We start from the raw sequence: 16,856 nt of genomic DNA on the forward strand, positions 1-16,856 counted from the left end.
GCTTTATCCAAGTTTAATCCTTTGTATGCAAACAAAGTTTACACCTGAATGACCTCCCCATTGCTTCGGCCTTAGTATCACCACTTCTGGGTCTGGCTCCCACTGACGAGATCTCAATAAAGGTCGAAACTAGTCTGGGTAGTGGCCCTTCCCTTAATGCATAGCATTATATATGTCTGCAAGGAGATGTGCTCTGCATTATGGAAGATACTGAGACAAAGAGTGATGAGAGCTTGGTTCACCTTTACTACGAGTTACCTCAGTCCTGAAGATACTTCAGGCGCAAACTTTATTTGCATACACTTGGATAAAGGATTAAACTAAACTTATTATAGTCTAACCAAGTGGAAAATAAACTTCCAACAGGTTTACAAGGTGCTTGTGGCCAACCATAGGAAAAAACTGTTTGATTGGGTTGTTAGTGAAAGAGCTAAGGGTATGAGAATATCTACTGCCTGTGTGTTGCAGGAATCGAAAAGAATTGCACAAAATAATAATATAAAGGATTTCAAGGCCTACCCAAGATGAGAAGAGCTCAAGTCAGCTCTGTAACAGGCTAGTAAGGCCTGTTACAGAGCTGACTGTCCCGAGGATAAGGTGACTAGCTCTATGCCTCCCAGTATATCCTGTGGCTGTATCTTGTGTCTTCACAGGGCCAGTTTTCCTGCTTGCGGGAGGAAACGATAACAGTTATCTGTGCAAATAAACTGCTTATGCAGAATTGTACATTGTTTAGCAAGCCAGTTAGTGTAAATGATAGGACAGTTTAAAGATATAATTATAAAGATAATTCCTAGTCTAATAAAGAAAAATGACAATGAGCAATGTAACATCGTGGGATTTCTTTATACAAATTAGTATACTACTGTTAACAGTTTTTTTACAAGTTTCACAAAATTTCATTGACATAATATTCTTCAGTTCTACAGGCTGTTGAAAATGCTCAAAATGGAGAAAAAATATCACAAAAGAAATAAGAATTGAAAAAAGTAGTCCTCAAAACTGAATAAAAATCTGAATAATTTATTGATAAGTAACCTCATCTCGTATACCAGCTGTCATTGTAGCATTATTATTATTATGTTTTTCGACAGATAACGCGCTCGTTATCTATATAAAAAAGTCTAAATTCGTTAGAAATGAACATGTCCAGTATACATTTGAAAGGTAAATCAAATGTAATAACAAAACTAAGGTAAAAGTATTACTTAATATTTATTGAACATTACACTATTCAAATCCAAAAAATTCTTCATCAGACTCAATATTGAATCTGAATAAAGAATCAATTGCATTAAAAATTTTGTTTTTAACACAATTTAACAGTTTTTCTTAGCTACTTTTGCTTCCCAGTCGCATGGCAAATTTTGTCCAACATTAGTGGAGGAGCACACACTTAAATTGTTTATCTTCATAAATCCAAAAAATTAATCCATCTTGGGTAAGCCTTGAAATCCTTTATTTTATCGTTTTTGTATATATTCGTACAAAAATACAAATTGTGTTCAGTAAAGTGTCTATTTGCTGTGCCGATTTTCCATATAACTTCAAAAATTATTATTATTATTACTATCTGACACCTAAAGGGAGTCCAAGGACTCATCGCTGGAGGGCTCTCTACTTTGCTAAATACATCTCATCCTCTCCACTACTACTTAATTCTCCTGCTACGACACTACTAACCATCAACACCATCTATCGCCCATCATCACCAACAACAGTATTTTTTTTGTCTGTAAATATGTATGTAAATATAATGAAGTTTACATTTCTAGCTTCCTATTAACAATTTTTCTTATTTGTCAAGTCTTTACTATCCCCAGAAGTGACATTTTAGTTTTCTTAAGCACTACTGCTAGCTGCATCAGTCTATCTAAATTTTGTTCTGAGTCTTTTTCTTCCTATCCTGTTGTCAAACTTCTGCTTTTGTAACTTTTCCTCTCCCATTTTGTTTAATTTAATTATGCATTAGCTTTGATCATGTACTGTTGAATGCTAATCATATGACGTACCTTTCATAATGTAATTTTTTACATTTTTAATAAAATTCTGTTATTGACAGAGTTTTGGAATTTTGGCACCTATGGCCAGGAAAGAAAATTGCACCATTGACTCCTATGACCAAGAAAGAAAACTGCACCGTTCTAAAAAAAAAACTTTAAAAATTGTTGCACCTATGTAAAATAAGCGCCTATGGCTGGGGCCACACTGGCCATAGCCTCACTACGCCTCTGGTTATTGATGCCATCAGTTCACTCCAATAATTTTCATCTGTCATATATGTGACTAAAGCAAGAATTTCTAGTCTTCAGTCAACTAACCTTTTTTCATATCTATGAGATAAAATAATTTCAAATGCTTTGTAATATTGGTTTAATGTTTCTCATAGTTCAGTCAACTTCAACAATGCCCGTTGATTGGAAAGTCTCAGTTTGAATCCTGTCTAGGACACGAACCTTTATCAGGTCTTTTCAACTGAAAGTGAGTTATTCCCTCTCATATGCTGGTAGGGATTTTCCCTCCTGGAAACTGATATTTTTTGTCTCACAAAACATCAAACTAGCCAGAAGAATGCATGCAATCGACAGCCATAATATGCCATGCAGATACGACGATGTGCTGAAAAGTTGTGATAATCACCATGAAGGAATTGAGGTAGAACCACATAACTTGCATATTCCAAAAGACAATGGCAAGAACCTAGCCTGCTGACGTTTGGGTTCGGAACTTCTTTGGCTGTGGAAAACCTTGTCTCCACTCCAGTGACTCTTTTTTGGTCTCTGGTTCATAGCGATGAAGCCATGTTTCATCAACAATCAGAACACAGGCCAAAAAATTTGCACCGGATTTCTCAAAATGACCCAAAATACTTTGACACGACAGCACACATTCTCTCTTTTGGTTGGTATTCAAACATTTGGGGATCAACTTTGCAGAGAACTTCTGCATGTACAGATGTTGGTGGATAATTACCCCAACTCATTCCCTGGATATCTCCAGAGTCTGTAATGTTTCTGGCTGGTATTCATCTATCAACGATCATGGCATGCACTGCATCAATATTTTCAGGTGTGATCACTGTGGAAGGTCTTCCTGATCTGGCAGCATCTGTTGTCTCAGGATGCCTAGTTTTAAACTTTGACACCCATCTTTGAACTGTTGGATATGCTAGGGTACAGTCCCCTAAAGTGTGGTGCCAACAACATGAGATCATGGCCCCAACACGACAGGTCGGCTCTGTTCAAGGAGGTGGTGGTTGTCTGGAGAGGTCCTAAATGCTGCACGCTACCAGAATGTGCTGGCTGATCACCTACACACTTTCATAGCCTTCGTGCATCCTGCAGCTGATGGTCTGTTTTAGTAGACAATACACTGCACCACCAGTCATAGCTTGAGGAACACTCATCTGAGTTTGGGACCATCCAGTGGCCACCAAGGTCACCGATTTAAATCCGATCTAATCACTTTGGGATGCCATGTATTCAGAACTGACATCTAAGGAGTAGTTGTGGACAATGCTGTAAAAGGCATGGCAGGAATTTACCTTCAGCAACCCTCAATTATTAGTTACTACAGGCTGTATTCATGCTAGAGGGGGGCCGACATGCTATTAAGTACTGCTAATGTTTTGTCCATTGAGTGTATTTCAATGTGCAGATCTGTCTATATTTTGATACACCTTTGAGGTCTGTTTTCAATTATATACATGCCTTAATTTTTTTTTAAAAATGCATACAGTATGTAACCATAGCAGTTCTGTGATTACTTAACTAAATACTATGTTTACTTTTTAAGTGGATCCCACCCATGAAAGGTTTATATGTAAACCTTTAGTACATTTGTACTGTGAGTGAACTAAGGATTTTTAAAATTTTTTTTTTATTATTACTTTATTTATTTATTTAGTACATAGTCTTGAAGCCCTGCTCTATCTAAAGGCAAAACAATAAATTAAAGATACCAAGAAATTATATACTTGGTTTAATCTACGCCTTTTCAAAGAAAGTTGCAAGGCCCTTTTACCTTAGTCAAATCTGAATCATCTCCCAAAAGTTTGGAAGATTCTCATTTTATGTAAAAATCAAAAATTGTTTTAATATTATTTATGAATATATTAATTTCTAGAGTATGGCAAATGTTTTTAATTGGCAAACCAATCGTTGTATGTACAATGTATTCTCATTTCTTTGATTTGCTTGTTTCTACACACTGATGATGATGTATTGTTATTTAATACGAAACATCTGTACTTTCATTTCATTAATATTAATTACTGTGGTTATTGCGTAATTTGTAGTTTATAGTTATACCTTTAAAGATTAAATAAAAACATGTATATTAATTACCTCATCTGCAGGCTCCAAACCACTAAACTGAGTGAACACTTGTTCTAATGGCTTGCGGCAAACATTGGCTAAAACATTCAATCGACCTCTTCAGAGGAGAAGATGTAAAGAAAAGAAAATAACAAAAGAAAGAAAATGACAACTATATTGTTAACTAAAACACATTAGCACATTAACAACAATTTAAATTTTTATAGCTCAAAATGAAGCTCACCTCTTAATCTTCCTTCAAGAAAATTTGAATAGATTTTTAGCTTGGATAAATAAGTTGAGTTATAGTTTTAACATTAGACCATGTACAATGTACTGTACTGGAAGAATGGTGCTTCAGGAATTTTTTTTTTTTTTTTTTTTTTTTTTTTTTGTTGTTGTTGTTAATATATATCATTTCTGCACTTGAAAATATGCCAAGCATACACAACAAATAAATGTCTGATGTGTGTGTGTTAGGAAATCAGGAGCAAAATAATCTGTTGGTCTTCTGAAAGAGCTGGAAGTTGTAGCCCTTGGAGAACATTTCACGGAGTAGGGTGTTCCATTGAACTGAAGTAGATGGAAAAAAGACAACTGAGAGTAGCAGGCTCAGTGAGTTAGGTGCTAAACAACAAAGAAATCATCACTAGACATATAGCAATGTTATGGTAAAATATGTAGAAAAGAGCAAAACTGATAATAATAATAATAGTAAAGTTCCTGCAGGATTTCTGTTCAGGACAAGGACTTATCATTGCTAACACCATGTTTCAAGATAAATATGTGCACAAATTAACGCTGAGAGAAGAAATAAGAAATAACAGCATCACTGACAATGTTTTGTTGATAACAATATCTCCATGCCAATTCAGAAAACAAGAACATACAGGGGATTTGAAATAGAAAGTGATCATCATTTAGTTTTGAGCAGGATAAAACTGAATACCATATTAAAAAAAAAAGTGTAAACATTTTAAAAACATTCTAAGTTGAGCAGCCTTCAAAGATGAATTGTAGACCCCAATACACAAATATTATTCAAGAAAAAAATGAAGAATTTGAAAACAAGATCCAAACCTTAGATATTCAATATCAAACCCTGAAGAGAAGAAAATGATTAATTCAGCCAGAGACATGTGATATAGAAAAATCAGAACTGAAAGATGAACTCAGGAAGTTAAAGAAGTGGTCAAGGAAAAGAAGAAAGCATTAAGTTCTTGGCAAACAACTCAGCGTGTGCTTAGAGAGAGAATACAGAGAAAAATCTAAGAAAAGCATTGCGTAAAACTAGCTAGACAGAATTCATAGGAAAACTTTTGTAAGAACACAGCAAAGAGATATCAGGAAAGTGGCAAAATATTCTAGAAGCTATTTATAAAAAAAGGAAGGGCAATGGGGAAAAGCAAAATGAATCAAAAATGATGAAGGCAACATAAAAACGAAGATAAAAATATTCTCTATGTGCAGAGTAATTACATTGAAAGAATGCTAAATGAAATAAGCAGTGAAAGCACATTAGTAGAAAACACTCAAGAGGAATGCAGTCAGGAATACATATCACTACTTAACATAGAAGGGCAGCTGGAATAGATGATATTCGAAGAAATGCTCAAATGTATGGAAGAATAGAAGTTGAGCAGATGCCACTGCATAATTCACACAGCCAGGTCAGGTGGCCAAATTCCAGATGTAGGGCTTATAGTAACCATCTATAAAAAAAATAAATAAAATTGAATGCGTGAGTTAAAGCAGAATTTCTGTACTGAGTTGACTGGATTTTCATGGTATAGATGTGAACACAGATTGATAAGAAAATAACCATTTATTAACTTAAACGCTAATATTTCGCTGGTATTATATCCAGCATCTTCAGAGCATACAAACAAAGTTTTTTATAGTCGTGAGACAACCGCAATCTGGGGTAACGGTCATAGGATGACTGTCTCCCAAATCTTTGGTAGATTTATACAGCCATATTTGTTGACGTTTGGAGTATGTTTCAGGGCTTCTGTTGATTTCAGGAACAACCTTTCTAACTTGTAAAAACTTCTGTGCAGTACTTTTCTTTTCTTACTAATGATCTTGTGTGCAGGGGTATCCAAAGCATGGTCGGCAGACCTAACTTGCCATAGCGACAGTGCCAGATACATCTTTTGTGTTCACCGAGGCGATGAACGCAAATGCGTGGGTTTTCTATAAACCGAGAATGACAAGGAACCTTCTGGAAGATGGGTGATAAGTGTGTCTAGGTAGACAGTCATTGGCTTCTAGTTCCATTGTAAAGTGGATTTTAGGGTGTTGGCCATTTAGATGCACTAAAAATGTATTTAATGTGTCTGGGCCAATTGATAGCTAGATTTTCCAGACGTTCTATGTAGAAGTTGGCTGGGGGGGGGGGGGATCTCATAGCTGTCCCATCTAATTGTTTGTATATTTTCCCTTTCCATGTAAAATAGCCTGCCTGTACTGTGAATTTAAATAGCTGAAATATATCAGGGGGAATTGTGAATTTAGCGAGTTAAGAGTTTCAGTTAATGGTACATTTGTGAATAATGAGGCGATATCAAAACTCGCCAATAAGTCTGAACTTATTTAAGGTGTGGTTTTCTAAAATACTTTTTAGGTGGGTAGAATTTTTAACAAAAGAGGGAGAATTGTTTGTGCAAGTGGCTAGTAGTTTGGCTAAATGTTTAGCAAGTTTATATGCTGGACTGTTTATACTATCTAAAATAGGGCATAAAGGTGTACCTTGTTTGTGAATTTTTGGAGCACCACACATCCTGGGTGTTTTAACATGGAGAGGTTTGAGTTTGTTGACTTTTTCTTTGGGCCAGGAAGTGACTTTGTTCAATAATTCCATGTAAGTTAAGAAAACATATAAACTATGACACAAATACATAGTATAAAATTATAAAAATTACAAATTGTAATTAAGCTTCATTACACATAATGCATAAACATTTTAGGCAAAATAACAATGTGCATATTTTAATCTTTCACAGCACAAGGATTTGAGGATTGGTTAATAAACATTAGTTTTGTCATGTAATCACCTGATGCATTACTACAAAATGGTAGAGTAATTCTGTCTTTGGAAACTTTGAATCTAGGAGCTGATCTTTCATTTTTTGAAATATAGATACGTTTTGGCATTTTTTTACAATATAACCCAGATTCATCAGCATTGAACACCTGGTCTGCATTATAAATGTTTATAAACATTGAGAGTTTTTTGTTTAATAAGATTTCCATCCAAAGGAATTTTCTTTTGAGTGCATCTTCTTTCCATATCATTAGAGATTTCTTCATTTTTCTCTTAGAAAATTGCATACACAAGCAACGAGCTTTGCACTTACGTTGATCCAGCAATAAACACTTTCTCGGATTTTATGTTCATTGGGTTTGATTGTTTGAATTGTTGATTCATTTAAATTCAGAGTCCTTACAACAACTGGTTTTTCTCCATTTTCAACCGATCCATGATTTTAATTTTTTTTCTTCGAGATGAATTTTCTTTTCGATATTCATTTTTTCCCCTTTCAATGCAATTTGTGGCCATTACTATAATTTTTTTTTTTTTTATGTAAAAAAGCATTACATATTAATTACGTAACTCACCAAAAAATAAAGTGCTCAGCTTGAAATAACACACTTATGATTTTTAATGAGCTTTCCTGGCAGAAAACGAAGACAATTTTCAACAATAAGCACTTTATACAGTATGCAATTGACGTACATGCATGCTAAAGGGTGTTTCCCCTAATATAAATTCGCTATTTATAACTACCTACACGATATGGGCAGACACAAATTTAACGAAGATAAAATTTGTTTTTTAAGTTACGCTGTGAAAAATATATGAAAAGATAAAGGGTTACTACAATTTCCAGACTGTGTTTTTGTCAAAACCGCGTTGTATAAGTACCGTGTTGAACAAGAGTTACAATTTGTAGATCGTGTTATATTGAAACCGCATTGTATAAGTACTGCATTATATGGGGTTACCTGTACTGACCATTTAAAACTATATATTTAGAAATTTATGTACATTTAAGCTTACAAATACAACATTTATTTTACAAATTATATATTTTTTTTAATTTAGCTACTTGAATACAAATTTACTATTTCTAGATATACACAATATACTATTTCTAGATATATGGCCTTTAAAGGACAAGATCCAGCAAGAACTAAAATAGTAATAGATAACAAGATCTTAGAACAGATGAATTCATTTCACTACCTATGATGTATGATCCCTTTCATTTTCCAATGAAAAAGATATAAACGTAAAAATTGCAAAATATTTAAAAATAACAGGTGTAATTAACTCTATATTTAAACCAAACCTAGTTCAAAAACAAACCAGACTAAAAGTATACAATACATTAGCCCTACCAGTCTTAATGTATGGAAGCAAAATCAAAGATTAACAACAGCAGAAATGAAGTTTATGAGAAAAACTGCAAAGTATACCCTATTTGATCACAAAAGAAATGAAGAAATTATGAAAGAATTAATCCAAGAACCATAATAGAAAAAATTTAAAAATATAAACAAAAATGGATGGAACACGTTCAAAGAATGAAAACAGAAAAATTACCAAAGCAAGCCTTAAAGTACAAGCCATTAGGAAAAAGAAAACCAGGACGTCCTCTTAAACGATTCAACAATGACTTCTAAGGCCTTGAAAGTTTATTTTTCACTTGGTTAGAGTATAATAAATTTAGTTTAATCCTTTATCCAAGTGTGAGCAAACAAAGTTTGCGCCTGAAAGTATCTTCAGGACTGGGGTAAGGTGGTACAACACCAGGACATTAGGGGAAGGGCCATAACCCAGACTAGTTTCGACCTTTATTGAGGTCTCTTCAGTGGGTTGTGGCCCTTCCCCTAATGCATAACATTAGACATATCTGCAAGGAGATGTGTTTTGCATTATGGGAGATACTGAGTAAGGAGTGTTGGTAGCTTGCTCCACCTTTGCAAGGAGTGCCCTGGTGTTGTACCACCTTACCCCAGTCCTGAAGATACTTTCAGGCGCAAACTTTGTTTGCTCACACTTGGATAAAGGATTAAACTAAATTTATTAGCCTTCTAAGGCCAGAACAGGCCATGCTATGCCTAAATTCTTGATACGCATGATGATGATGAGATATACACAATTTCTAGATACAGGGGGGTCCTCGACATGCGTCGTTTCAACTTTACGGCGGTAATCCCATAAATAATTTAAAAAATAAATTTAGACTTGAAACAGCGCAACTTCAAATTAAAACATTGCGGGCGAACTTGTTTGTGAGCGCGGTGTGAAGAATACACCGTTACACGGCATTTGTTTGGGAGAGGTGGCATCGCTTGGGTCCTAGCATACACTCTTTGGGTACCACATGCTTTGTTTACATCCGCTCTCTCACTTTTGTGTTTGTGTTTTTTTTGTGACTTTTTACCCTTCAATATGGCTCCCAAATGTAAGGCAGACATTTTCGATGGCAGTGTGTCGAAGAAAAGGAAAGCCATTACATTAGAAGTGAAATTAGAAATATTAAAAGGCCAAAAAAGGGAGAAACGCCAACGAACATCAGCCGCGCATTGAACTTAAGTCGTACCACAGTCAGGACTATTATCAAGGATAAAGTTCGCATCCTTGAACAAATGATAGGATGTGAACATTTGTCAGTTTGGGGATTGTTCTCATTTTTATGTTTGTTTTTTTATTACAGTTTCCTTTTTGTCATTTTTCTGTGCTATACAGTAATTGTGTTCTCCATTTCATTTTCCTATGGCCTAGTTCTGTTTCTTGATATATACATATGACTTTGGGGTGCTTTAGGTTAGGTAAGTAACTTAGACTATGGTAATTCTGACTTGCATCGAAAATCGCTTTACGTCGGTCCGTAGGGAACGGATCTCCGATGTATTTTGAAGATTCCCTGTATACACAATATACTATTTCTAGATATACACAAAAGCTTTGTACTTCGTATCACATAAAATTTTAATAAAAAAAATTAGAAGTTATAGGAATACGAGGTACTGCCCTAAACTGGTTCAAAAATTACTTAAATGCCAGATCACAAATTGTAAAAATAAACAACAGCTATAGCAGCTCCAAAACAGTAGACTGCGATGTACCACAAGGATCAATTTTATTTAATATTTATATCAATGACTTCTGCAATCTTAAACTAAACAGCAAAATAAATACTTTTGCAGATGATACAGTACTGATTTTCTCTACAGACACAGCCGAACAAATGAAAACCATCGTGAATGCTGATCTTTTGAAAGTAACAAATTGGTTCCAGTCAAACAAACTCAATCTGAATGTCTCAAAAACTAAATACGCAAATTTTAACTTGCAAAATGAACTTCATCTGCACAATTAATTTTGCATGACTGGAATTGCAGGACAAATTCAAATTGCAACTGCGAGAAAATAGAAAAAGTCAGTGTAATAACTTATATGGGATTAAAAATTGATAGTAGTTTAAGCTGGAAACCGCATATTACCGATGTCGTAAATAAAGTAAGGATTATGTTAAACAGACTTTACTACCTAAACAGATTCTTAAATTTAAATATCCTAAAAATATTATATTCTACCTGGATTCAAAACGCACTACAATATGGAATATTAAGTTGGGGAGGAATCTATTGCACTATGCTGAAACCTTTAGTCTCGACTCAGCATAAAGTAATTAAAATCTTAACTAGAAACAAATATAAAGATACTGCAATATGTAATAAATACACCATACTAAACATACTATCCCTTAGATATTTATACATCTATAGGGTACTATTATTCATAAAAAACAACAATGAATATGTAAATATCAAACAAGATGCTTTCCTTAGTAGACATAAGGGCCTAAAATATATAGTTCCAAAATCACATAAAGAAGCAATACACAAACATTATACTTATTTAACACCAAAAGTATTCAACACACTACCTTTAACAATAAGAAATGAGGAATCTCTGTTCAAAATAATTGTATAAATTATTGCTTTTTAGCATATTTGTATTCAAAGATCATAAAAATTTTAATGCTATTTAACTGCTTTATTTTGTTCCTAATTAATTGTTATGCAACTTTCTCTGTACATATTAGCATCTCTCCTGCGATTTTATTATGTAATTATATTATAATATGTATATTATATGAATGTACATATATGTATATAATGAAAATGAATTACATAAATTTTTGTAACTTTATGCATATTGCAACCTGGATGAATTGTTGCTCTTCAGTTACACATATGATTGTTTAACATTTTGCACTATTATACGAAGCTTACAAATAAATTTTACTAGTTTCAAAAAAAAAAAAAAAAATTCTACCCTATGGTTCTTCTTTATGAACTGGTCAATAATATCATCATCAAAAGTTGGTTGTAACTTAATTTTCCCAAGCAACATGCACACTTGTAAAGGCTGCTGAAGCTCACTGGCTAGAGGTACGTTGACTGCGTATAGCCTGTGGTTTAAGCAACAGAGTGAGATGCGTGAAATGGCTATGTGGACGCATGAAATCACAGTGCCGCTGTGAGGATCTGTAAGCTCCTACAACCGAGCAAGCCAAGGTAGCTTTGACTAGACGAGCAAGCATCAGCTTCGATACACAATGCAAAGCTAAATTATTGCTGCGCAAGCTTAAGATGTCTTCTGTCTACAAAAATAAAAGCCTAAATGGAATGCTTATAAATGCATGCATTTATTAACAAATAAGTAGTACTTCTTTCTCAATTAATGAGCTTGCGCAGCAAGCATGGAGAATTCGCCATTGATTTTTATACAGTTTAGTATTAAATTGGTATCTGGGCACCTTTTTAAGAAGGCTAACCTGTTCAGTTGCCACGCCAATTTTACTTTCCACTTACAGTATTGTCGTGCCTTGCATATGATATCGTCTCCGTGAAGAATACTTAATCACGTGGAAAGGCTTATGTGTTCGCCACACATGTTGTCACACATACTGTGAAAATCCAATCAACATGTGTGATGAACACATAAGCCTTTCCACACGATTAAGTATTCTTCACGGAGACGATATCGTATGCAAGGCATGACAATATGGTAAGTGGAAAGTAAAATTAGCATGGCAACTGAACAGGTTAGCCTTCTTGAAAAGGTGCCGAGATACCAATTGAATACCAAACTGTATAAAAATCAAGAACAAGTTTCACTTAGCCAAAGCCCAACGTATTTATAAAAGAGCGAGTTCAGCATTATTACAGGAACAGTTATATACTACTTGCCGAAAACTATCAAAAATAAATTCTTCCATCAGTACACTACGTGATATGCTATCTAACATTTTGAACCCAGAACTATGGAATATACTGGATAGCATCCTCGACTCTACAGCCAATAAAGAATTTGTCAAAGTTAAAAATCGGCACCAGAAGAGATTTAATATCCTCCAATAATGCAGCAGCCACGATTACATCAAGATGGCGTTGTTGTGAACTTATCATCGGTAACCTTAACAAAAGAAGCCACGAGTGCATTAAGTTAGGGACACAATTTTGCCGTTACTCCTAAGGAAGTTCCAAAAGCCAAATTAATGGCTTCCGTTGAATGTGGGATATGCAACCTGCCTCCAGCAATAGCCAATAATATTCGATTAGACATGCCCAACATCCTAAGCCTCCCAAAAATAATATCCCACATAAAGAAATCACGGCTCTAAAAGAGCTACGCAATAATAATCACATTACCATAACCAAATCAGACAAAGGACACGCAACTGAAGTGATAGATACAACAGAATATGAAAGCAAGATGCATGCACTTCTCCAAGACCAGTCAACATCAAATTATAGATCGATATCCCACCAACTCACAAAAGAATAAGGTGTGTAAGTTATTGAACAAAGTCACTTCCTGGCCAAAAGAAAGTCAACAAACTCAAACCTCTCTATGTTAAAACACACAGGATATATGGAGCCCCAAAAATTCACAAACAAGGTACACCTTTATGCCCTATTGTAGACAGTATAAACAGTCCCACATTTAGCCAAACTACTAGCCACTTGCACAAACAATTCTCCCTCTTTTGTTAAAAATTCTACCCACCTAAAAAGTATTTTAGAAAACCACACCTTAAATAAGTTCAGACTTATTGGCGAGTTTTGATATCGCCTCATTATTCACAAATGTACCATTAACTGAAACTCTTAACTCGCTAAATTCACAATTCCCCCTGATATATTTCAGCTATTTAAATTCACAGTACAGGCAGGTTATTTTACATAGAAAGGGAAAATATACAAACAATTAGATGGGACAGCTATGGGATCCCCCTTCCCCTCCCCCAGCCAACGTGTACATAGAACATCTGGAAAAGCTAGCTATTAACACAGCCACTCTCAAACCTAAGTCTCTGGCTATGTTGATGATGTGTTTGCTATTTGGCCACATGGTCCAGACACATTAAATACATTTTTAGTGCATCTAAATAGTCAACACCCGAAAATCCACTTTACAATGCAAATAGAAGCCAATGACTAAACAATGACTCTACATTTCCTGGAATGTAGACAGTCATTGTCTACCTTTCCTGAACACACTTATCACACATCTTCCAGAAGGTTCCTTATCATTCTCGGTTTATAGAAAACCCACACACACAGGGAGATATTTACACAAACAATCACACCATCACCCTTCTCAACAATACGGTATCTTAAAAACACTAACCCATAGAGCTAGAGCAATTTGTTCCAATGACACTGCTCTGACTGCTGAACTTTCTTACCTGCGTAACACCTTCCTGACCAATGGCCATAATCCCCATAAGATAGATAAAATAATAAATGCTCCCCAAAAATCCCTCCCCACTATCTACCACAGAAGACTACAAGAAAACTATCACCATTCCATACATTAAAGGCACATCTGAAAAGTTATCTTGGGTGCTTAACAAACACCAACTATGCATTGTATTTAAACCACATGTGAAATTTGCAACTCTCATCCTTTCACCTAAGGATAGATTCACTCCTTTATCACATCCAGGAGTCTATGAAGTGCCCTGTTCATATCATCGAGCCTATTATGGAGAGACAGGAAGAACTGTGGACATCTACCTCGGTGAACACAAAAAATATATCCGGCACTTTCGCTATGGTAAGTCAGGTCTGGCAGACCATGCTTTGGATACCCCTGCATGCAGGATCATTTGTAAGAAAACAAAAGTACTGCACAGTAGTTTTTACAAGTCAGAGAGGTTGTTCCTGGAATCAACAGAAGCCCTGAAACATACTCCAAACCTCAAAAAGTATGGCTGTATAAATCTACCAAAGATTTGGGAGACAGTCATCCTAAGACCAAATTAATATGTTTTTTTTTTTAAACTTAGATGGCACCTAGTTAGAACTTTAATCTTTGTAATAAATTCAGTTTAATCCTTTATCCAAGTGTGAGAAAACAAAGTTCGCACCTCAAAGTATCTTCAGGACTGGGGTAAGGTGGTATCTCCACTCGGGCCTGGCTCCCACTGGAGAGACCTCAATAAAGGTTGAAACTAGTCTGGGTAGTGGCCCTTCCCTTAATGCATAACATTATACATATCTGCAAGGAGATGTGTTTTGCATTATGGGCGATACTGAGATAGGAGTGATGTTATCTTACTCCACCTTTGCAACGAGTTGCCCGGCGTTGTACCACCTTACCCCAGTCCTGAAGATACTTTCAGGCACAAACTTTGCTTGCTCACACTTGGATAAAGGATTAAACTAAATTTATTATAGTCTAACGAAGTGAAAAATAAACTTTCAACATCTTTAATCTTTGTGTTGCATGCTACAATTACTCATACTAGTCCCAGTGTTACACTAGATTGCGGTTGTCTCGCAACTGTAACAAACTTTGTATGCTCTGGAGATGCTGGATATAATACCAGCGAAGTCATTTTCTTATCAATCTGTGTTCACATCTATACCGTGAAAATCCAATCAACATGTGTGACGAACACATAAGCCTTTCCACACGATTCTGTTCTGAGTTTTCCTGGAAGATTTATGCAAGCATACTTGAGAAGAGGCTAAGACAAATTTTGGGAAGAGAAACTTGAAAAATAAGCTGAATCATTCTAAATAGAGATCATCAGGATGAAAGAGCTGAGAAATCATGAGAATATAAGTTAAATATTTAAGTTTTGTAGATCTGTCAAGGAACATGGCAGGGGTGCCAAGGAAAAAACTGTTTGAAACACCACATGGCATAAATGGCATGTTTTATCAAGCAATGCATAAGCCAAATGAAAGAGGTACAGGAAAATGGCTTGATGTTAAATCAGATGTGAGAGAAGGGTGCACGTTATCTTTACTGTTATTGATGTATACAGATCATTGCATTATGAAGAAGAGTGGCATTAAACCTGATTACAAAATATGAGATTCATAGTGAAGAATTTATGGAGACACAAACATCCGTGTTGGAGTAATTACTTTACTTATATATGTTAAGAATACCAAGCAATTTTTAAAACCTGGTTTTACTCCATTTCCCAAGTAAGCAAACAGACAAATAAGTCAAGTTTGCACCTGCAAGTCTAGCTGATCCTACAGGTAGTGCAAGACCAGGGAAACTCGTGGTAGACGTGGAACAAGCTCCGATCACTAATCTTAATATTTTCCCTTAATGCCAAAAACACATCTCCAATAAGGGGATGTATGATGTTTTGTATTAAAGGCAAGGGGCCACTACCCAGACTGGTTTTGACCTTTATTGAGGCCTCATCAGTGGGAGCTAGGCTAGAAATACCAAGATTTAGTAATACAGAGCTCGTAAGTATTTTACCAGAACAAGTTGCCATAAGGTGTTTTAACCTTATTAAATAAAAATCTCTGGAGGAGATATAAATGTAGAAAGTATTTTACCTTGGGTATAATGTGTGACGTTATACCACGTTATACTACGGTCTTGCAGTACCTGTAGGATCAGCTAGACTTGCATCACTTGCAGGCGCAAACTTGACTTATTTGTCTGTTTGCTTACTTGGGAAATGGAGTAAAACCAGGTTTTAAAAATTGCTTGGTATTCTTAACATATATTATACCCAAGGTAAAATACTTTCTACTTTACTTATAATTAAGACAATAACACTTGATGTTTCAAACTCTATATTGAGGTCATTATCAGGAAAATATACAGAACACAATTTACATGACACTACACAAAAGTGAGATAAATCTAAATGCTCGTTAATCATTTACCCTAGCCTGACCTCTGGTGTTTTTTTCCCCTCCACTAGAGGTTAGGCTAGGGTAAATAATTAATAAAGCATTTAGATTTATCTTACTTTTGCATAGTGTCATGTAGTTTGTGTTCTCTGCATATGTATGTTTTCCTAATTATAAGTGAAGTAATTACTCCAACATGTATGTTTGTGTCTCCATAAATTTTTCACTATGAATGCTGACCACTGTGTAATAATCTTAAAAGAAAGAACAAAACTGTAATAACTCCGGTATGAAAATCAGCAATAAAAACACAAACAGACCACTGAAAACATCAACTGC

The 16,856-nt window shown here is 35.1% G+C and overlaps 1 protein-coding gene across 1 annotated transcript in view; it reads right to left on the reverse strand.

Annotated features, from left to right (window-relative positions):
• Positions 1 to 16,856, reverse strand: part of LOC150104569 (2-oxoglutarate dehydrogenase complex component E1-like) — a 567,065-nt gene that overhangs the window by 349,956 nt on the left and 200,253 nt on the right. Inside the window, exon 7 of the mRNA XM_090395786.1 lies at positions 4,347 to 4,434. Coding sequence (XP_090251912.1) covers positions 4,347 to 4,434 — 88 coding nt within the window. The remainder of the gene's footprint in view (positions 1 to 4,346; positions 4,435 to 16,856) is intronic.

The sequence above is a fragment of the Typopeltis vanoorti genome, chromosome 7 (genome assembly GCF_054136105.1).
Source record: "Typopeltis vanoorti isolate ZY-2024b chromosome 7, IOZ_Tvanoo_1.0, whole genome shotgun sequence".
In the NCBI taxonomy this organism is placed as follows: domain Eukaryota; kingdom Metazoa; phylum Arthropoda; class Arachnida; order Uropygi; family Thelyphonidae; genus Typopeltis; species Typopeltis vanoorti.